The sequence below is a fragment of the Manihot esculenta genome, chromosome 1, assembly GCF_001659605.2.
Source record: "Manihot esculenta cultivar AM560-2 chromosome 1, M.esculenta_v8, whole genome shotgun sequence".
NCBI lineage: Eukaryota > Viridiplantae > Streptophyta > Magnoliopsida > Malpighiales > Euphorbiaceae > Manihot > Manihot esculenta.
Window position 1 is genome coordinate 23,770,454 of NC_035161.2, and position 22,400 is coordinate 23,792,853.

General features: G+C 33.7%; 2 protein-coding genes across 2 annotated transcripts; one reads left to right on the forward strand and one right to left on the reverse strand.

The window, feature by feature from the left end:
• Nucleotides 1-640: 640 nt before the first annotated feature.
• On the reverse strand, nucleotides 641-14,450 carry LOC110626949. The gene is made up of 9 exons (XM_021773151.2): nucleotides 13,057-14,450; nucleotides 12,473-12,852; nucleotides 4,984-6,096; nucleotides 4,736-4,894; nucleotides 4,262-4,604; nucleotides 4,099-4,169; nucleotides 3,870-3,992; nucleotides 1,042-1,391; nucleotides 641-919 (listed from the first exon to the last, which is right to left on the reverse strand). Exons 1-9 carry the CDS (start codon nucleotides 13,946-13,948, stop codon nucleotides 892-894), a joined length of 3,459 nt encoding a protein of 1,152 aa, XP_021628843.1. The 5' UTR covers nucleotides 13,949-14,450; the 3' UTR covers nucleotides 641-891.
• A 3,418-nt stretch (nucleotides 14,451-17,868) lies between these two features.
• Nucleotides 17,869-21,787, forward strand: LOC110627580 (granule-bound starch synthase 1, chloroplastic/amyloplastic-like). The gene is made up of 13 exons (XM_021773930.2): nucleotides 17,869-18,401; nucleotides 18,477-18,557; nucleotides 18,657-18,755; nucleotides 18,819-18,908; nucleotides 19,383-19,446; nucleotides 19,549-19,649; nucleotides 19,774-19,883; nucleotides 19,969-20,212; nucleotides 20,297-20,473; nucleotides 20,555-20,746; nucleotides 20,854-20,940; nucleotides 21,030-21,158; nucleotides 21,262-21,787. The coding sequence occupies exons 1-13, from the start codon at nucleotides 18,069-18,071 to the stop codon at nucleotides 21,376-21,378; spliced, it is 1,824 nt and encodes a 607-aa protein (XP_021629622.1). The 5' UTR covers nucleotides 17,869-18,068; the 3' UTR covers nucleotides 21,379-21,787.
• Nucleotides 21,788-22,400: the final 613 nt, after the last annotated feature.

Genomic DNA, 22,400 nt, shown 5'->3' on the forward strand with positions numbered 1-22,400 from the left:
AGACACCGTCAAAATTGAAATCATCTTCATTTTCTTGTTCCTTTTTAGTATTTTTGTACGGCTCGTACTAACTTTCAATAAATAAATAGTATGCTATTGTTATTATAAATATAAATATCATAAATATAAAATTTCTTTTATTTATAGAAAATAACTTGCAAAAATAATTTTAAAAAATATTTTCTATTAAAATAATTTATTTTTTATTATTTAATTTTAATTTAAAAATAAAATATATTTACAAATTTATATGCAAATGACTTCTTCTTTTTAAAATTACTTAAATTTTTCTTTTTATTAAAAAATATTTTCAATTAATTAATATTTTTTAGTGCCTAAAAAATATTTTTTGTATTCTATCTTTCTGACATTGTTGAGTTGCCAAAAGCTCTTGAACCGACAATGAATCTAACGCCTGAGCCAAACTATTTTGAACCGCAATAATGAGAAAAGGATGCTCAAAAAGGTTTGATAGCCTCACAATTTGCGATGGAAAGGGAGATGGACGGAAGCTGGATTGTTGTAGTAGTTAGCGGATTGTTACTCTTATTTTTGGTGTCGCCACAGCCGTCCAGCAAAGCAATACCTAGCTGCTTTTATAAAATTTTGCAAAATCTACTTGGATAACCAACTACGTATCTCTACAGAAGAAAAGACCTGTATTAAGGGTACAAAGGTTACATATATGTACACCAGTATTTCAACTACAAAATCAGATTCAGCTCCGCCTTTATGCGCCAAAACCTGTAGGATAGCTCGCCACCGGTGACCTTCAAGATGGTCAACTATCAAATGCCACTGATTTAGGGTTTCACCGGCTGACTTGATGCAATAATGTGTCTAGAGACTCTTTCGGCAAAGATTACACAACAGAGAATGCCCCACCTTATCTTACCAACTGGCTAAAGTCCCATGAGTTCTGAAAAATAATGGTAGCAGAAAATAACTATCCCAGATTCCCAGCAGAAAAGGAAGAAGCCTGGCTTCCTCATGAATCACAAACAAAGACCATTGACCAAAAGTTAAAACGTTGAAAATTACATTGCCCCCGTCTCATCTGAGCTAGCTGAGACCTCACTTCCAACTGGACCTGCTCCACCCCGGATCTCATCTTCACTGAACATACTCTCCTCGCTTGAATTAGAAAGTGGCTCACTATCATCATCAGTAAGCAAATCTGCCTTCCGCCTCTTCCTAATTTCGTTTATTCCTCTTCCTTGCAGTGCCAAACGCCTTCGTTTCCTTGCTTTCCGCTTGCCCTTGGGAAACTCATCTCTTTGTGGTGATTCAAGGCTTTTACTTTCACCTTCCTTCACATTTCTTCCCTTGCCATAATCATTATCTTCTGATTCCTCAGCGTCAAGCTTGCGCCTTTTCCGACTTGAAGTTGTCTGGAACAGAATCACCAAATTGCAAATTTAAATAGTGGATACAACTCGGTAAAAACTTTATCTCCTAGGATAAGGTAACACACATATAAGTCTGCCATTAACTTCTACTTTTAAATGATACTTGGGTAGAATAAGTGCGTAGAACAAATATTTTTCTTATTTCCTACCTTAAATTTTCAACTAACCAGGGGGTGAGTCTGTGTATTATAGCCATCATCACCAAGCCCATTCTAGCTATTAATTGTATTTATCATTTTTTTACAGCAATAATCACAATAGCAGGAACCATTCAACTAAGATGTAACAAGAACATATTACTAAATATCCCCATTTCAAACTTGCGAAACGTTTAGATGCAATTAGATACCATCTAGTCTAGTTTGCTTGCAATTTTCACTCAAATTTTCATTTTATTTTATATTTTTAATTAAACATCTAATTTTAAAAATTATTAAATTCAATTCTTTTTATTGAGTTATAAAATAAAAATATTAAATAATAAATCCGCTTGTATGGTCCTGAATTCAGTTATCAACTCCTCAAGTAGTAAAATAAAAAATAATAAATTCTACTTGTATAGTTATGAATAAATAATTAATAAAATACATAAATAATAAAGACATTATATAAAAGTGACAAATTAATTCAATATATAATATTTTAATACAATATATATTTAACTTTTATATTATATTTATTTACTATATTTAAATTTAATAAATAAAATATATATTTAAATTAAGTAAAAAATAGAATTTATTTATTTAATATTTTTATTTTATAACTCAATGAAAAGAATTTAATTTAAGTCTCTGTGTTTTAGCATAATTAACAAATCAGTCTCTCTATTTTTACAACTGAACACTTAAATCTCTGTATTTTTATTCCGTCAAAATTAAAGATCCCTCCGTCCTAAAATCCATTAAAAAAGAGAGAAATATTTTTAATTCCAAAAACACCCTTCAAAAAACCTCACCCTCTCCCTCCTTCATTTACTACCCTCCACATTATCTCTCTCTCCATTAAAACAAGCAATATTGGCTTTAGAGAAATGGGATTGCAATTGATGCCATCACAATAATCTTCCGCAATCCAATAATTTCCAGAGGAACCGTTTACGATATTAGAAAGCTTTTCTCACCAATCAACATCCTTCCGGTGATGGCATTTTGAGTCACACCCGAGGCGTTGGAGGGGATTATCCATCATTAAAGCACGAGTATCACAACCTACTACTGTGAATACGTTGTAGTCGGAAATAGAGAAAGGACTTCCTGTCAAATTGGGCGACAGCAGATGATCAGTCTCCATGCCAGAACAATTCGACGACATTATTGGACTTTTGACGTTAGCCCAGCCACATACAGAAATACTAAGGAGCTCCACTTTGGTTGTTGCACTTAATCTCAAACCATTCGTTGAAAGCCAATATTGCATGTTTTAATGGACAGAGATAATGTGGTGACAAGTAAATGAAGGAAGAGAGAGAGGGTAAGGTTTTTTAAAGGGTGTTTTTGAACTCTTTTTTAACGGATTTTAGGATGGAAGGACCTCCAATTTTGACGGAATAAAAATACAGGAATTTAAGTGTTCAGTTCTAAAAATAGAAAGACTGATCCGTTAATTATGCTAAAATATAAGGACTAAAATGTAATTTACCCTTTAAAATATAATAAAAGAAAATAAAATTCTGAGTGAAAAATGAAAATTATTTATAAATTTATAAAAAGATTTTAATATATTAATTATTAATTTGTAAGTATTTTGAAAAAATTACTATATAGTCCCTATGGTATAAAGAAATTCATTAATTAGTCTCTCAATTATGAAAAACACAATAAAACACCCATGAGGTTTTAAAAATTATACTAATTAGTCCTTCGTTAACTTTAATCTCAAGTATTATATAAAAGTCTAAAATGCAAGAGACTACTCAGTAAATATTGTTTAATACCGAGAGACCAACTAATGAATATTTTCATATCACAACACTAAATAGTAAAACACTTCACATTTAAGGATGTTTTAATATATTTTTCAAAACCAAAAAATCAACTAATGAATTTCTCCATACCATAGAGACCAAACAGTATATTTCCTTTAGTGTTTTAATATTTAAATTTTATATTAAAACAGGGACATGTCAACCACTAGACATGTTCAGTGTCGTACTCTCAAGGTTGGCCGTGACTATGAGTCGCATCCATCTGTGTTTTTTTTTCATAAAAAAAAAATAGTAGAGTAGCATCCAGCTAACAGTTCTTTTTAAAACAAAATTAGCCTGGCATGATTTTAAGTTATATCTGACTAAAAATCGCAACCTTTTCATAAATATTTTTTGATTCAACACTTTTTGGTATGCAAGTTTTTGAAAGACCACCTTTTGGTCAAGACCCACTAGTGGCATCTAACTTGGCTCAGTGAAAAACTATTGCACGTGCATTATGCAACAAGTTATTGAACAATATAAGAACATACCTTGGGACCGCGATCCACCAACTGTGCCCACTCATGTCTGTTCCTAAGGCAGTCGAGAACAGCCTGAGAATGACTAGAATATGCATAACGTTCTCCATTATGTTTCCTCAAGTTATGCCAATGCTGCAAATGGAATCAATAGAAATTTAGAGCGAACCTTTCTTTTCTCTAAAATGACAAGGAAATAAAACATTCACTTGATAGGCACTTAATTCAATTGGAAAAATACCGGCAAGACAGCATTACAGAGTTCCTCATATGTCATGCGCCTGCCTTTGCCCATAATCTCATTGATTAAGCCTATAGATGAAAAATAAATGGCCATATAGGATTCAATTATTGTAAGGAGGATGTATTAAAAAAACGATTCTAATTCCTTGAGAGTCAGCTACCTGGTAAAGTGTGATGAACAGGATCCCGAACATTGGCTGTCTCCTCATCAGATATATTTCTTGGCGAATTACGTGTAGATGCCAAATGAAGGTCATTAAGCTCAGTAGAAGAATATGGACCACTGTTTACAGTTGAGGTGGAGGCAGAAGGGATGCTTTTCTTGACAGAATGTACTGCTATTGGATCCTCTCCCTTAGACAAGTCATCAGCTTTATATCCTGTATCTTGTCTCTTCTGATCAGGTGAAGATGGCACTCTATCCCCCTTTTTAGTCTCATCATCAGGCGCGTGAGAATGGGAAAACCCATCTTTAGATGCATCCTTCTTTTTTCTTCTAGAAACCTGCAAAATTTTATCAATTCCGGTAGCACATTGAAGGACCATACTAATAAACAACTCTCACAAAAAACAACCATTGGGACAATGAGTTAGATATATTGTTCGTTAAGTACTATAAACAATATGCATCTTACCAAATTATAATCTCTTCCTCCAGAACTAGATGTACGTTTTATTAGCAGGCTTGTTGCAGTTGGAGAAGCCAACTGGGGTAAGCTGCCTGCATGACGAACACGTGGAACACGAGGAACTCTAGGAGAACTATTGAGTTCTTGATGCAAAAGCAAAGCAAGCTGCCAAGTAAATAAAAAATAGATCTCACAATCAAATCAGCTGAAAATAAATCAACCTAAATAAGAAGATATGGTGATTCTGTTTGTACCTCTTCATCGCTTAGAGTTGCGGAAGAATTAGTAGAAGGGGGAGGGTTCATAGACATTGCATGATTTGCCTGGGATGACGACTGGCTACCAGACTGATTAAACTTTTCACTTCTTAGGGGTAACCCCGATGCCGATGCCTTATTTTGAACCTGTGAAGCACAATCATTTTGTGGAACTGTAGTCTCACAGGAATTCTGGGCTGAAGATATTTTAACAGATGACTGATGATCAGAATCTTTTGACTCCATCAAAGCTCTCTTAATAACGGATAGATGTGAACTTTTGCTTGAGTTTGATGGTTTTGAAGCAGAATTCACAGAGGATTTTGGATGTTCATTTACTTTTCTTCTTGACAAGTCCTGGTTGTCTTCATCCTTGACCTTAACAATATCACTTGCAGCTCGTTCTTTCTTAGCATTAGAATTGCACTGAGACACTATTTGTTGCTTAGCATTAGGATTAGTATCTGTATCAATAATATCTACTGATCTAAATTTGTCACAATCGGAGGATTTGGAAACCATGACAGCAGATGAAGTAGAAGAAGATCTTCTAACACACACAACAATTTTATTCTGATTGGGTAACGCCAAAGATTTGGAGATAACACCACCTTCTTCATGAAAAGCTGAACCAAGTTTAGGTTCTGAGGCACATTTGTGCAATGTGAACAGACCCTCCTCTGATTCCTCTAATTCTTGTTGAATCAGGGAAGGTTCACTAGTTAAGCCATTCTGCTTATCTGCATGGCAATCAATGGTTGCTTCTCGAGTTTTGTCAACCTCTTGAGTATTTTGCTTGCCAGATAGTGAAATACTTAATGCTGCATTTTTCGTTGTAGAATTTTCAGTAATGTTATCATAATCAAGATCTATATGTTTCACATCACCAATCGAAGATCGATCAGTCAGGATTCCCATAGAATTTTCACCATTAGCATCTACTTTAACATTATTCTGCACTGAACTCAGGAACATATCATGCTCATCATTAATCTGACTGTCCTTCACTTCTGGAATAGTCATTGCCACCTCATCAGTTAGAGGCTTAACATCATTTCCAGCAGAACCTTCCATCATATCATCTCGATTACCATTTGGCATGTTATCTCCCTACAGTAAGTAGAGGCTAGTCAGTCCAAAAAAAAAAATAGAAAAAAAGAAAACAAGATGAAGTATAAATGATTAAAAGAAATGAATATACAATTGAACCAAAAAAGAAACTACAATTTCGCATCTGTCACCAACTGGTAGCAGCCCTGGATAATTGATTCAGGCCCAAGACAGTGAGGGTATACTTCAGAAGGAATAGAAGAAATGCTAATGAACTGGTAAAGGAAGCAAGAGTTGGAATTATCAAATTGGAAGGAGTGGAAAGAACAGTTAATTTGTTAGCGGAAATCAAGTGCTATGGTTGCAGAACCCTAACAGAGAATTTAGAGAAGAATAAAAAACGAGAGAAAGAGAGAGAAGATAGAAAAGAATTAGAGTGAAGGAGAGACAAAGTGATATTTCTTGATTGAGCTTGAATAAACTACAAGCTGGATCTATATTGAGCCTTTATACAGCTTTTTAGAGCAAGTGCCTCTACAGTCAAACCAAAGTAGTTACAGCTGAATCAACTACTCTAGAGCTACTTAACTGCAATTCCCGCCACCTCTCTACCATTTTCCTTTCTAGAAATATCCAGAATCTTCCTCATCTTCTATTTCTATATTTCTTCCCACAGTATGTGACAATACCCCCTTCATGAGCACTTGCTTGTCCCCAAGGAAGCGGAATACATGGAAACTGGACAGCACTAGATAGTAGCCAAGGAAGTGGAAATTTCTAGAAACTAGGCTATAGTAGTATTACATACTATAGGAAAAAAATATACAAATAGAAGATGAGGAAGATTCCGGATGTTTCTAGAAAGAAAACTGGTAGAGAGCTGGAATAAGTGTTAGATGATTGGTTATAATTGGAAAACTTGTAGAGTTTGAGAGGGGCACTAGAGTTTCTTGGTTTCTTGTTTTCTAGTAATTGCTCTTGCGATCTTGCCACTTCTGCTTGGGTTACCGCCTAGGAGAAAATGAAGGGGAAGTAAGTGAAGACTTTGGGCCCACACCAGTACGTTTGGTTGCAACTACAGAGGAATGAGGAAACCTACCCACAAAAAGTAATTCTCCCGTTCACTTCTCTTGCCAAGTTCATCATTCTGCAAATCTCAGTTGTTTCATGATGTCCAAGATGAATCCGAATCTCACGTTTGAGGCCATTAAATGAATTATCCAAGGTAATGTTGCTTGGTGAGAGAAAGAATTTAGGAAGCACAAGCAGCAGATTGGTCTGTAAAGAACTAAAGATAAACAGTGTCCACTTGACGAATAGAAGCCAACCTTTCAAATGGATTAACTGCTATATCGAGCAAGGAGCTCCTAAGTGTGTTGTTCCCAAGTAAGAAGGGGATGTCGTTCCCGCAACCAATGAAACCAATGAAGAGTGTTGCCATCCGTGCAGAATAGAGCCATTGGAACCTTGAACTTGGGTTTTGTCGAGTGAATCTCAAAGAACTGCCCAGCACAACCAATCCATCCAACAGCATTAGTGCCATCAAAAGTGGGGAGGTCGATGCATTTGGGAGGTAAGGTTGTATCTTCAGATAAAATGGTGGAGCACAAGGAAGAGGAATCAGGTGCAGGATCTGGTGGCATGCAGGTAGAAGAAGTATTTGAGGATGGTTCATTTTTTTGGAAGACCAGCTTTTCCACAAGCTTGGTAAGAAGTCCTTCAGTGCCTATTAACTTCGCTTGCATTTGCTCTGTTAGCAGACCCTTTCTAATGTATAACATATTCACATGTAGAAAAAGAAAAACATTGAAATGCAAGACCAAATCAAAGCCACTAAATAGGGGAGTTGAGAAATTCTTGTTTTTCTTGCAACATAATTAAGCTGCTACCATATTTTGTGGGTTTAGTTCAGTCATGTTCTCCACTTAATTAGTTGTTGCTTCGAGGGTGATCATCCATGTCTAGTTCATGCTTTTGAGTTCCCTTGCCTTGTTTGTAGGAAAAGGTTACCTTTTCTCTTCGCTATTTAAGTGCAGTAACTTAATAAAGAAGATACGATCAGAATCTTACCAAAAGTACTTAACTCAAGAGAGTTTCGAATTCTCTCTTAATGAACTTGTATAATATTCATCATAGGTCAAAAAAGAAAAAACATGATTTCACCCATATCCATTAACTCGTCCCATAACCATATCCTATACTAGGGACCATAACATGCTCATTCTCCAAATGCAGTTTTGCAACTCCATCATCAACCTCTATACCATCTTCACCCTAGACTCCATTCAAGTATTGGGTATTTGTCAGCATGTCGAACCAAATTAGTAGAATAAGGAACAAACAATGAGAGTAAACTCAGAAAATAATAAGCAAGCTCAAATCATTCTGCAAATATTGTACTGATTTAGTCTTTCTCATAAAAGAGATTTAAGAAGAAAGCAAGAGTAAACCCTTCCCACAACTGAGCCGTCATAATTCAAATTCCCCCAAGCTAATAGTAGGAAATAACAGAAAAGATATTTAGACAGGACATACCAATAACTTGATATTCCTCTCTTATACATATAGCAGTATCGCATTAATGATACATCATTTGCTGATGCTCTATTTGTTTTCTTGTGCTGCCACCTTGTCCTTACTAGAATACACTTTCCATTTGGGTTCACAGCCCTGCCTCTCTGCTTATCAGTATCTGGTCTCAAAATTCTTACCATCAACCTTATTTAACCTTTCAATCTCCAATGAAGCTAGACATGAAATAATTTTCCTTCAACTCAAGTATAAGCCTTTCCATTCTCACCCTCAAATCCTCAGATGCACTTGGATAATCCTCTAAAGACCCTACCTCAACCTACTTAATTTTTCTACTACATCCTTTAATCTTGAGTCCTAACTCCCCAAATCACAAATTGCTTCCTCAAATTCTTCCCAAGAATGAATCCCATCCCTGTTCCAATTACGCAACCAGACATCTACCTTATCCATCAAAAAGAGGCTAGCAATACTCACTCTTTGATCCCTGAGTATTTTGTAAACTTTGAAAATCCTTGACACACTTCCATAGCCACACCCTAGGCCCTTCTCCATAAAAAGTAACTAATTCAATCTTAGGCAGAATTGATTGCATACTTTCATTTTGTCAATGGTTTGTTGGGATTAGGTAAGAGACCTCTGTTTTCTCCACCCTTGGCTTAGAGATTTCCAAGATTTCCATATCTAACCCCTCCTTTAGTAGAGCTACTTGCCCCCTTGTTCTTCTTAAAAGCCAATATATCAGCCATCATCTTCACTACACAAGATCTCAGCTCCTCCAAACTTACATTGTTATCCTTGGAGTTCTTCCTCACTTATTCCTTAAAATCCTTCAATTCCTCACCATTTTTTTGTGTTGCTTCTTGCAAGTTCCTCACTTGATTGTCCAATTCTACAATGCTCTCCATTCTCTGATCTAGTCATATCTGTGAATCCAAGGAATCAATTGCCCACTGAATTCAAGAGCTCTAATACCAATTATTAGGGTTGCAGAACTCTAATAGAAAATTTAGAGAAGAACATAGAAGAAAGAGAGAGAGAGAGGATAAAAGATAGAACAGAATTAGAGAGGGGAGAGAAAGAGATAGATTGAGAGAGAAAATGATACTTCTTGATTGACCTTGAATGAATTACAAATTGCATCTCTATGAGTCTTTATACAGCTTAGAGTAAACTACCTTTGAAGTCAACCAAAGTAGTTACGAGCTCCAATTCCTGCCAACTCTCAGCTACTTTTCTTTCTAGAAACATGTAGAATCTTCCTCATCTTCTATTTCTAAATTTCTTCCTATAGTATGTAACATCAAGGTAGTCTCACAAGGAATGTGAAAATGGTTGGTTTATATCCGAATTGAATTTAAGAATCAAATTGAACAAAACTTAAATGAATCAGTTCAACTCTGTCAATTGTTCGGATTTCAAAAATCAAAAACACAAATCCATTTCACCATTCATCCTTATCATGATTTGATAATCAACAAAAATTAACCAACTCAACAAAAATCCATGAACCCAATAATAAAAAATCTCATATGCAACATAGAATGGTGAAAGAAGCTAATGAGCATCAAAGGCTGTTCAATTTACAATAGATGAGGATGCTTTCTTGAAGCCGAGGCCTCATAGGCAAGAAACTCTTTAACAATCAATTCAAAGCTAGCAGCAAGGTGTTATGGACCATTTAAACTTGTTCAAAAATTGGGTTTGTAGCTAACTGATTGTTAGCTACCTTCATTTGTTAAAACACATCCCATTTTCAAGTTTCTCGATTAGCAAAGTGGTGGGTAATCATGCTCTATCATCTAAGTTGCCAAAAGAACTAGAGGTAGATAATGATTTGGTTGAACCAGAAGAAGTTGATGGATACAAGAATGAAAAATGATCAAGGGCAGCAAATGATTCAGCTTTTGATTAGTGGAGGGAAATATCTATTGAAGAATCTACATGGATGCACAAGGTTGGATTCAGCATCAGTTTCAAAACTTCAACGTAGTGGACAAGGCTGATCTCCAAGGAGATAACAATGATACAGCCAGGGATAATTGATCAGGCATGAAGATAGCTACAGGTATATTCAGAAGGATTAGATGAAATGCTACTAAACTGGAAAAGTAACATGAGCTGTAATCATCCAATTGGAATGAGCAAGACAGCTAATTTGCTGCAGAAATCAAGTTAGTCTATGGTGCCACCTGGTCATTATATGGAATGAAGAGTTTGGAGCGGATTACAGGGGAACTTTTTGAAAAAAGGCATAGAAATTTAATCCTTATTTAGTAGCTGTGCATCTACCGCACGTCCAGAAGTGTTATAAGTTCCTGTGCTTTCGAAGGTCAATGGAAATCCTTGTATAGACGTCATAAAGGTTATACGGCAAAAACTAAGAAATTAATTCTATCCCAAAAAAAATTGAAAGAGTTTAACCACAGCATAGATCTTATGCAAACAGACCATGGTTTTAAATAAAAATGCAACGGTCATTGTTTATATGTTTTTGGCCCTCAATTTACCATTACACACGTTATTTAAAGGCAGTGAAAATTTGGTCCTATTACAGCTGTTATGACCTGAACATAATAGTAACAGCCATCATTTACCATTAAGTAATGGTAACCGTCTTGTTTTTTAAAGCCAGATGGGATCAACAACTCTTCATCATTTTTTTTTCCATATTTGGGAGTTTTAAGTTGTTATATCTCACTTTCTCAAATTTAAATCAAAACATAACTATCTATCTGCAGATCTTTCACTTCTTTTCTCTTAAGCTAAGATCATTGAGTATCTTTCTAGTTCTACACATATATATCTTACAAAATTTTAGTTATTTATCTTTATTTTGGTATTTTTTACTTGTTTGTTAAAGAAAATTATTTTTGATGCCAGGTTCTTTGTCAATAAAGTATGAAGAATTATTGTTTACTATCTATACTGTTATTTTAGCTTTAATTGATTATTGCTAATGATGTCCAACAATGAAGAATTGCATAACTTGATGTTTTTATGCTTACTATTTGATTGGGTATCTTAATTGGACTTACATCTCTAAATATCTCTTCATTTCATGAACTTTGCAAATTTTTTGAGAAAATTGTGATTATGGATAGCGATAGACTATTACTGTTACGTTGAAGCCATTACAATCCTATTTTTGTTACTTTCAACCATGACTACAAACTTGGCAATTTAAATCTGCGGAACAAACTAATTACCAAGAAAAATTAAACATACAACAAATTAACCAGCTTGAAAAAATAAAACATTTACTCACAATTCAAAAATATGAAAAGAGAATTTCAATAATAGAAAATAGAGTAAAAAATGTGTTAAGTTTTATGGTTTAACAAAAAGAAAAAAAGATTTAGAAATTCAGAAAAAATAAATAAATAGAGCAATATGAAAAAAAATGGAGCCAAAGGCAGCTGACAGAAACAACAAAGATCCAAATAAGGCAAAAAGGAGAGGGATGTTAGGGAGTGGTGTTCCTAGGGAAATGGAAAGATCAATTATGACAACTAGAAGTGGTGTTCATACAAGATCCCAAGGATAGAGATGGAAAATCTCGCTACTTTCCAACACATCCTATGCCAGATTATGACAGGGACATTCTAAGTCTAGTGACAGTGGTCTTTAGGTATCAGAAGACACGCCAAAGGTGAAGGTTTATAAGGTATGCATTTTTGGGGCCTTGCAATCCGGTGAGGTGGTCACCTCAACAATAGGCTCATTCCTTCCTGCCTGCCTTTGAGGTTCAAAAGGGAAAAAACATAGGCTTGAAGAATGCCTAAGGCATTGTTGACAACTATGCACCTACGAAAACAACAACTGGATTTCCATACCTACCTACCCACTTGTGTAGCTTCCTCAATTGAGAGGCAGGTATGGAAGTCAACTAGTCAAGACATACCTCTTGCTCTGCAGGGATTGTTCTGACATCAATTTCTTCAGGTACCGATTTAGCTACATCATGAAGTTCGGGAGAAGTCTTAAATGCTTCTACACCTTCATGGCTAACTTTCCCTTTATTCAGTTCAACTCCAGTTGGAAAATTATGTGTAGAAATGCCAGTAGATAAAGCAGCTTCTGAGGAGCACTCATTCACTGCCACACAGTTCTTGGACTTCTCTACACCATCATCCACAGAAGCATAAAAATCTGATTCATGTTCCTGAATCATAGTGTCTCTCAATTTCTTGTTCTTCATGCTCCAGTTGTCACTCTTGATAGAATTTGGACCTCTGTCTTCATAAAATTCCAATGTTGTTGCATCACCGATGGATGTAAATGCTAGTAATAACAATAAAAGTCACAAAAAGAAAAAGAATTGGAGTCAACAAGTGCCTTCTAGCACTACAACATGTGACCCTTAACATTCAAGCTATTAGTATAAATTATGCACCTTAGTCAACATTTATGTCCTTTTTTGGGGGGGTGGGGGGTATTTGCATAATAATTAAAAGGCATGAAAATGTGCAGAGTACATCAAATAACCTGTTCTAGAAACATGTGAACCTCTCTTCCTTGCATCCACCTCCTTGTATGCAGCTCTAGCCTTCTTCTTTCCACTTTGTTCTTTGGATGTTCCAAGATCTTCTTTCTTGCTTTTACTTGAGTGTATTACAACTGGTCGAAGTAAGCTTCTCTCCTTTTTAACTCCAACCTGCGGATGCCTAACCTCACTGTCCTCATTCACCCAATTTCTCTTTTCCCTAGAGTACTGTTGTCTATCAAAACTGCTTTCCTCACCTCTCTCCTTCATGCCAATAAAAGCTGCTGTGGGGGTTGGCAATGGACCCTCCTTGGCTAGGGAAAACAAAACACCTGCACCTTTATCAACAGTATTTTCATTATGTTCCTCATTTCTGCTATCACCACACTCTTCCTCCCAGCAGGGGAACTCCTTATACTGAAAATTAAACTTTTTAGGCACATATCCTGTGCATTTCCACAACTCGGGTGTAAAAACAGAGGGCAACCCGGAAAACAATGCAGGATCACCACCTGGAATGCCCTGAACATGTACTCTCTCCTCCATTGGTATATCAGTCCAAAGCCTAAAAGGCCTGCATGAGGACCCATTTCCTGCAAAGCTACTCTCTAGTCGGATAGTTTTGGTAGGCAATTCAACCAGCAATTGAGCAACCTCAGTCTCCTCACTTTCATCCTTATTCTTCTTGCTCTTGCACTTATCACAAGTAAATAACTCATCTCCCTTCATATACCGGGAGCACCGCGTGTGCACCCAAACACCACAATCATCACAATTAACCATCTCTTCCCCATCATCAAAATTAACACCGCAGACGCAATCCACCGTCCAGGAGCCATCGACCCAGTCCTCGTGCAGGTCATGACTCTGGAGACGGTGCGACCGCCCCTTCATATCTTGAAATTTGGTGCCCAGTAACCCAAAAGAAAAACTGCCCCTATGATTCACCAGGAGATTGTAAAATACCTAACCCTAAATTATCTGACCCTATGTTAAGCAAAAGCTCATTCACATTTTTTTGTGATGAATTATTTTTGAAACATAATAGTTTCCCTAATTCTCACCAGATTCGAACACTAAACCATATGATAAGAATGAGCACCTGATAATTTTCAAACTTGAATTCTGATGAAGCTGTTCCTCCCTGATACTTTGGTTTTTGCCACGAAGAGAATATATCCGATTGCTAGATTGATTAAAGAAAGAAGATTGCGAGAAGGGAGCTAAAAGAGCTGTGTGGGAGAGAGCGGAGAATCCTGTTTCTCCTCTATCTGCACGGAACGAAAAATGGCACGCGCTTATGAACTCTAGCGGAATCGGAACGGAACAGGGGCATTTAGAAAGTGTTGGGTACTTGGGGGTTCATTTGGCGTCCGCCTCTCTCCGTTTGACTCTCCACCATTTTCCATGGGACAAAAGTTCAAATATGCCCTCCACTATTAAACAATGCCAAATAAGTCACTTTTTATGTTCTTTTTTTAATTTACTCCTTCGTTTAAACGAAGCACAAAAATAATTTTATATTTTATCGATTTTTCACTTCTGTGTTTCCATTTACATAATTTTTCTGATGTTATTAAAAATATTGATTTAAAAATTATATTATTATATATTAATTTAATATAAATTGAAATATAAATTTTAAAATAAAAATAAGAAAAGTTATAAAAAAATTTTTATATTTTTTTAATTAATAATTATATTTTAATTATTATGTAAAAATTTTTTAACCGCATTAAAAAATTACAGTTATTTATTAATAATACGATATTATAAATACTATTTTAATATAAATTAAAATTATAGAATCTTAAATAAAAATGAATAAAATTATAGAATATTTTTTTAATATTTTTTCCTTTTATTTAACTCTGTATCAATTTTAACATATTAAAATATTTTTATAATAACAAAATATTATTTTTTTCAATATTATTTTAAACTTTAAAAAATTATTACAAATTTAAAAAAATAAAAAAATTTCTAAAATTTCAAAAATAATCTTGTAACTGAATATTAAAAATACCAATTTTAAAAAAATCAAAACATAAACTGATTGATAAAATCATCAAAATAAAAAATAAAAGAAGATCAATAGAATAATATTTAGTTGTAACCATCATAAATGGATTTATAAAATCATCAAAAGAAAAAACAAAGAAGATCGATAGAATAATATTTAGTTGTAACCATCATATCCAAAACATTTAGAACCAAGCACTCGAGAATAAGAGAATAATTACATTTTCTCTATAAATTTAAACACTTTTCCTAAAAAATTCAAGAATATTAGAGCAAATATTTTATTAGCAACAATTAAAATTTATATAGCACAATAATCTTTTAATGTAGATAATATATTAGCACTCGAAAACAGAATCACGTGGCAAGAGTCTAATAAAAAAATACTATATTCTAAAAAAAACTTAGACACTTTAGATCTCAGCAAGACTCTCCCTCAACTACAGAGTGAAGCTCCACACATAAGTTACCGCAAGAGAGCGCAATCCAGCAGATCCCCTTATGCATATAATCATGAGATTTCCTATCAATTAGTTGGGATCAACTGAATTTATAGGAGATGCGATAATTAACTCTATCTCCTCATAGTATAAAAACTAATGATCTCAGATACTAAAGTATGCATTCTTACATAACTACTATTGAGTTCTAAGCAATTTCTTATATTCATTCTTTTCTTCAGTTTACTGACTTGAGCGTCGAGTGGCTACCATAGACGCCAACCACCTTGTGTTTTTTTTTTCTTATAGAGTAACCAATCGCGGCATAACTTCGTTTCAGCCACATCATTTAGTTACATTACCGGGAAATCTATTGAATTCTCTCTATTCATTTGGATTAAAACCGGTCTCTTATTCCTTTTTTTTTTAAAAGAAATCTTTCTTTTCTCTCTCTCGAAATAATCAATAGTTCACGAGATGCTGCTAAGATTGCTACTAATGAGGACACTATCATTTTTTCCGCTCCTGACAGCAGACAAAACATATCATCTATGATCAACGATAGAAGATAAAACATATCCTCTATGATCAACGAAGCAGATCTCAACAATCTAAAGAATGAGTAAATGCTCTAATACATTAAAAGGTTGCAGACCACCCTCGAACAGTATAAAACTCGGGAGGAGGCCTCATTTATGACTCCCAAAATAAGGGAGGACAGTTTTATTGATACTCCAATGATTTGGACAGAAGCGATCTAGAAGAAATTGAGAAATGAATTAAAAATGAATTTTAAAATTTATTTTTAATTTTAAAATTTAAAGATTTTTTTTCACAAATAAAAAAATATATTATAATAATTTATAATATAATCGCTAAAATTTAATAAAATGTATAATTTAATTTTTAATAATAAATAATATTAATTTTTAAAATTTAATTTTTTAATAAAATAATTATTCTATTAAATTTATTTTATTAAAATATAATAATTTAGTCTTTTAAATTTAATTTTTTCTATAATTATTTAATCCTTTAAATTTTAATAAAATTAATAATTTACTCTCAATTTATTTAATAGTTAATAATTTAATTTTTATGCTTTTATATTTTATTAATAAAATAAAAACATAAAAATTAAATTATTAACTATTAAATAAATTGAGAGTAAATTATTAATTTTATTAAAATTTAAAATTTATACTGTAAATTATTCCAAATAAAATATGAGACGCAATGTGACCTTTATTAAAAAATTATCTTCAACATCTTTTTCATTCTTGATACATAGTGTCTTGTTATTATATTTTATTATATTATATGTTAATTATCTTGTTATTATATTTATTATATTATTAAATCAAAATTATATAAATTATACTAAGCTAAAATAAAATTAAAAAATAAAAAATATTTATTATTTAATTTATCTAAATCATTTTATTTTTTTATTATATTCATTCTATTAGTTTTTTTTAATGCCATTTTTAATTAGACAGAAATAGATTTCATATCCATTTTCAAAATTTCAAAAAATGCAAGATATTTATGTATAAACTTTTTAAGGTTTAAAATTTAAAAATAGATTTTAAATTTCATTTTTATTAATAAAATATTTTAAATTAATTAAGCTATAATTAAAAAGATAACTAAAATAAATGAAAAAGATTCGAATGATATTAATCAATCTGAGCATTATTCAAAATAAAAAAAATGAATCGAATCAAATTAATTTGAAAATTTGGTTCGGTTATTTATTTATTTTGATTTGGTTTAGTTTTTAATTTCAAAATTTTCGATTATTTCGATTCAGTTTGATTTTGATTAAAAAAATAAAAAAAATCAAACCAAATTGATTAGTAATAATAATATATTATTTTTAATAATATAGAAAGATTAGATCATTATTAAAATATTTTAATTAAATTTTAAAATATTAACAATAACGTGTAAATAATAAAAAAATTAATTAAAAATTTAAACCGATTAAATTGAATCGAATTGAATCAAATCAATTCGGTTTGATTTAATTTTTAATTAAAATAAATTTAATTCGATTTTTATAAATTTAAAATTTTAATTTTTTATTTATTCAGTTCAATTTTAAATTGAACCAACCGAATGCTAATCTCTAATTATTAATACAATGTGTTGATAGGTTTAGGATGATTATATTAAATTTTAGAATATCACAAATTTAATTTCGAAGATCTAACAAATCTCTTTGAAAAAAAAAAATCTGCTTATAATAAAGAAAAAAGAAAAAGAAAATGCCACGTGCGTAAGGCACTTACTTCACTGGCAAAACTTTCAGTGAGAGTGAAGTGGTCTTGCAGCCGTTTCAAATGCTCAAGTAGTATTTGTGATCCGTTAGCTACTTACTGGAGATATCAATGATCTTGTGGAGAGATTTTCTCCTGAGTTTGTTGTTGAGATCCTATAAATAAATCCATCCTCTTAGCTTTAATGCTCTCTGTTTGTCTTTGGCTTGTATTTCTTCTTCTCTATCCAATTTTAACATTAGTCTCTTTCCCCTAGACAGGAGGATCATCATGGCAACTGCCACAGCTGCACAGTTTGTCTCAATGAGCTCTCACTTGAGCAATCATCCATCAGAACCAAAAGCTAATTCGGGTCTGATGGGACTCAGGAGTCAAAGCACGACTCACCATGGTTTAAGATATCTGAACAAGATAGATAAGCTCCAAATGAGGACACAATCAAAGGTACAGAAAAAGGTATCTGCCACTGAGAATGTTAGGCCTTCTGGCAAAATCATTTGTGGGCATGGGATGAATTTGGTCTTTGTTGGAGCTGAAGTTGGTCCATGGAGCAAAACTGGTGGACTCGGTGATGTTCTTGGAGGACTTCCCCCTGCCTTGGCTGTGAGTATAGGCGCCGCTTTGCTTGGTTTAATTACGCGTTTCATTCAACTAATTCAACTTGCAATTCTTTTCCAGGCAAGAGGGCACCGCGTCATGACAGTCTCTCCCCGCTATGATCAGTACAAGGATGCTTGGGACACCAGTGTCGTGGTGGAGGTATTTTGCCATGGCTTCTGTTTTTTCTCTTATTTCTAAATCCTGTTGTATTGTAGGATCGTCTCCTCTGGTGATTTGCCTCTCAATTCTCATTTACAGATTAGAGTTGGAGAAAGAAATGAAACTGTCCGCTTCTTCCACTGCTACAAACGAGGAGTTGATCGTGTGTTCGTGGATCACCCGTTGTTCCTTGAGAAGGTTGGAAAAAACTTTTAGCAATTTTTTTTTGGTGGGTAGTTCTAAATTTGTTCTAATGTTTAGGTTTGGGGAAAAACTGGATCGAAAATCTATGGCCCAAAAGCAGGATTAGATTACAAGGACAACCAGTTGCGTTTTAGCTTGTTATGCCTAGTAAGTCTTCCATTGTTCCTTTTTCTTTGCATATAATTAAACTCCATCTCTGGGGCGCTTAACAAAAGTGCCCAGTTTTTTTTTTTTTTGTTTTTTAAATATATGCCGGCCAGCAATGCCAACCGGCATCTCATATGTTATAAAAATTTATTATTATATTATAAATAATATTATTAAATTAATATAATATAAATATATTAATAATTAAAAAAAAAAATTGAATTTCCAAGCTCTGGGCGCTTGTAAAGCGGCCCAAGGTTGGGCTTGACCGCCAATGCCGCTCAATTCCAAATCAATAAAATTTTTTTCCCTACCTTAAATTAACAAATTTTTTTCTCTTTAATTTCAAATTTGCAAAACCCTATAATTCATGTACCTTTTATTCTTTTCCTCTCAAGTTGCATGAAGGAGAATTTTTTTTTTTCCAAATTACTTCTTTACAGTGTGTAAAATTTCACATCTAAATACTTGCAGGCTGCTCTAGAGGCACCAAGAGTTCTGAACTTGAACAGCTGCAAAAATTTCTCAGGACCCTATGGTGTGCATTTCTTCTCAAAATTTTAACTGCGATTTTCAGTTTTTCTGTTGACGGGTAACTGGTTCAAACTATGCATTTTATTGTCTTAAATTCTTAATTCAGGAGAGGACGTTGTCTTCATTGCCAACGACTGGCACACGGCTCTGCTTCCGTGTTACCTCAAAACTTTTTACCAACCTTCGGGGATTTACAGAACTGCCAAGGTTTTGATTGCCCATGATTGGCATTGGATAATTTATGGTTTTTGTTTACTTGTGTCATTTGCGGGGTTACTGACTCTTTTGTCATTAATATTATTATTTTTGTTTGGTGGTCAATTGATGATAGGTTGCCTTTTGCATCCACAACATTGCCTATCAGGGTAGATTTTCCTTCTCAGAGTTCTCACAACTCAATTTGCCTGATAAATTCAGGAGCTCTTTTGACTTTATTGATGGGTATGATTTTTCAGGGCACATGCAATTGATTTATTTTCATAAATTACTTGTTTTGCCAAGTGTTGAAAGGCTTTGCTCTTGGCAGGTATAATAAGCCCGTGAAGGGAAGGAAAATCAATTGGATGAAGGCTGGGATATTGGAATCAGACAAGGTGTTGACTGTGAGCCCTTACTATGCTCAAGAAGTTATTGATGGAATTGAAAGAGGTGTGGAGCTGGATAACATCATTCGTAAAACTGGCATTACTGGCATTATAAATGGGATGGATGTCCAGGAATGGAATCCTGCTACAGATAAATATATTAGCATCAACTATGATGCCACAACTGTAAGTGGTTTGCTTAAAATGAAGTTTGGTAACAATAAAGAATCAATGGCAAAAGATGGCGTTTACTGGGATTTTGTTGTTCAGGTTATGAAGGCGAAACCTTTGTTAAAGGAAGCCCTTCAAGCAGAAGTCGGATTGCCTGTTGGTGCGGATATTCCTTTGATAGGCTTTATTGGTAGATTAGAAGAGCAGAAAGGTTCAGATATTCTCGTTGCAGCTATTTCCCAATTGGTTGAACACGACGTGCAGATAGTAATCCTTGTAAGTAGCACAATCAAGTGTGTCATTGGTGTATTACTGATATCCAGAGTGTTAGATGCTTTGCTTTTTTATTCTCTTTAGGGAACAGGCAAAAGTAGCTTTGAGACGCAGATTGAACAGCTGGAGGTACAGTATCCTGACAAAGCCAGAGGATTGGCTAAATTCAACGTCACCTTGGCTCACATGATCATAGCTGGTTCTGACTTTATGTTGATCCCAAGTAGATTTGAGCCCTGTGGTCTCATTCAATTGCATGCTATGCGATATGGAACAGTAATGGCGCTAAAACTTTCTGCTTCCTTTTAGTAGCTATTATCATGGTGACGGGAATTTTCTCATATGGCAGTTAACAGCAGTAATTTATGCTAATTTTGGCGCAGATTCCCATTGTTGCTTCCACTGGTGGTCTAGTTGATACTGTTAAAGAAGGTTACACAGGATTCCATATTGGAGCCTTCAATGTTGACGTAAGTAAAGAAGCAATAGCTCTAGTCTGCTTATCCCTTTACTTTGGTAGATATAGAAATAATGAGACTCTTAATGGGATTTTTTCCAGTGCGAAACAATTGATCCAGCAGATGTAGCTGCAGTAGTAAAAACTGTGGGAAGAGCCATTGCCACTTATACCACCAGTAGTTTGAGAGAAATGATCCTGAATTGTATGGCCCAAGATTTTTCATGGAAGGTTTGTACATTGCCAAATCATCTAAGGATCTCATCTCTCTTGCAATGGTAAGAAAACTAACCAGTGATTTGAGTTTTAATAACGCGTTTTGTTTTGAATGCAGGGACCAGCCAGATTGTGGGAGAAGTTGCTCCTAAGCCTGGAGGTTGCTGACAGTGAAGCTGGAATTGAAGGGGAGGAAATCACACCTCTTGCTATGGAGAATGTTCCCGCTCCATGAACCAGCAAGGATGAAGGTGTAGATAGATGAATGCAGACGTCTGCTAGGATTAGGGGCACCTCTGTTTTAAAATTTTTTTCCCTATTTTACCATGGCATTCTCTTGCGGAGGGTGAATGGTATCTGGATCAATGTCGCAGCCTTTGCCAATAAATAATGGTTGAATTCTCATATGCTAACCGTTGTCAATTTGCATGTCTCATCATATCCTTTATCCTTTACATTGTTCACCGATCTACAAGACTATGAACATTACTCTAAAAGTGAATTGGAGGATAAAGTCTCAATGACGAGAACTGTTAGCCAACCTTTGAAAATGCATCACACATGAACACAATTTTCATGGTTATTGAAATTCCATACCAGTTCAATTGGTGGTTCAACTTAAATTTGAAAGCCTTTGAAGACATGGGACCTTGGAGGATTTTTATGGTTTAAATAGAAAATAAAACTTCATTTTTATTTGAATACTATATTGGCAGCCTTTTTGAAATTTTAGGGTTAGAAAAAAAATTTTGACTTTCTGAATTTAAATTAAAATTATATGTGAATTTGAAATTTGACCCTAACACATTTCTAAAACACCCTAGTGAATTTGGGATTTGATCGCTATATTTATAAAACGTGCTAAGACCTAAAAATTATTATATTAGTAAATTTACATTTAAAATTTTTTTAACGGAGTTCAAGTATTTACTTTTTTTTAATTAATATATTATAATAATATATTTATATTATATTAATTTAATAAATTTTTTAAAATAATAAATATTTTAATATTATTTTTAATATATTAATACAGTGACACTAATCTAAATAATATCAGTTATAAATTTATCGGCATGTGCTTTTAAAAAATTTTTATCGATATGTAACTATTATATTTAATATATTTTATTATTTTTAATATATAAATGTATTATAAAAGTTGATAATAAAAAAAACAATAATAATATTTAAAATTATAAAATGGGAGTTGTTTATAATTCATAAAAAAAATTAATTAATTAATTAATTAATACA

Bases quoted from the DNA above. Each gene is read 5' to 3' on its own strand.
- LOC110626949 (XM_021773151.2), bottom strand. From the start codon at position 13,948: ATGAAGGGGCGGTCGCACCGTCTCCAGAGTCATGACCTGCACGAGGAC. The intron at 6,097-12,472 runs GTATGTCTTGAC...TACTTACTGTAG, and splicing joins CAATCCCTGCAGAGCAAGAG to GGAGATAACATGCCAAATGG. The intron at 1,392-3,869 runs GTATGTTCTTAT...ATTCTGTTCCAG, and splicing joins TGGTGGATCGCGGTCCCAAG to ACAACTTCAAGTCGGAAAAG.
- LOC110627580 (XM_021773930.2), top strand. From the start codon at position 18,069: ATGGCAACTGCCACAGCTGCACAGTTTGTCTCAATGAGCTCTCACTTG. The intron at 19,884-19,968 runs GTATGATTTTTC...TGCTCTTGGCAG, and splicing joins TCTTTTGACTTTATTGATGG to GTATAATAAGCCCGTGAAGG. The intron at 20,213-20,296 runs GTAAGTGGTTTG...TTTGTTGTTCAG, and splicing joins TCAACTATGATGCCACAACT to GTTATGAAGGCGAAACCTTT.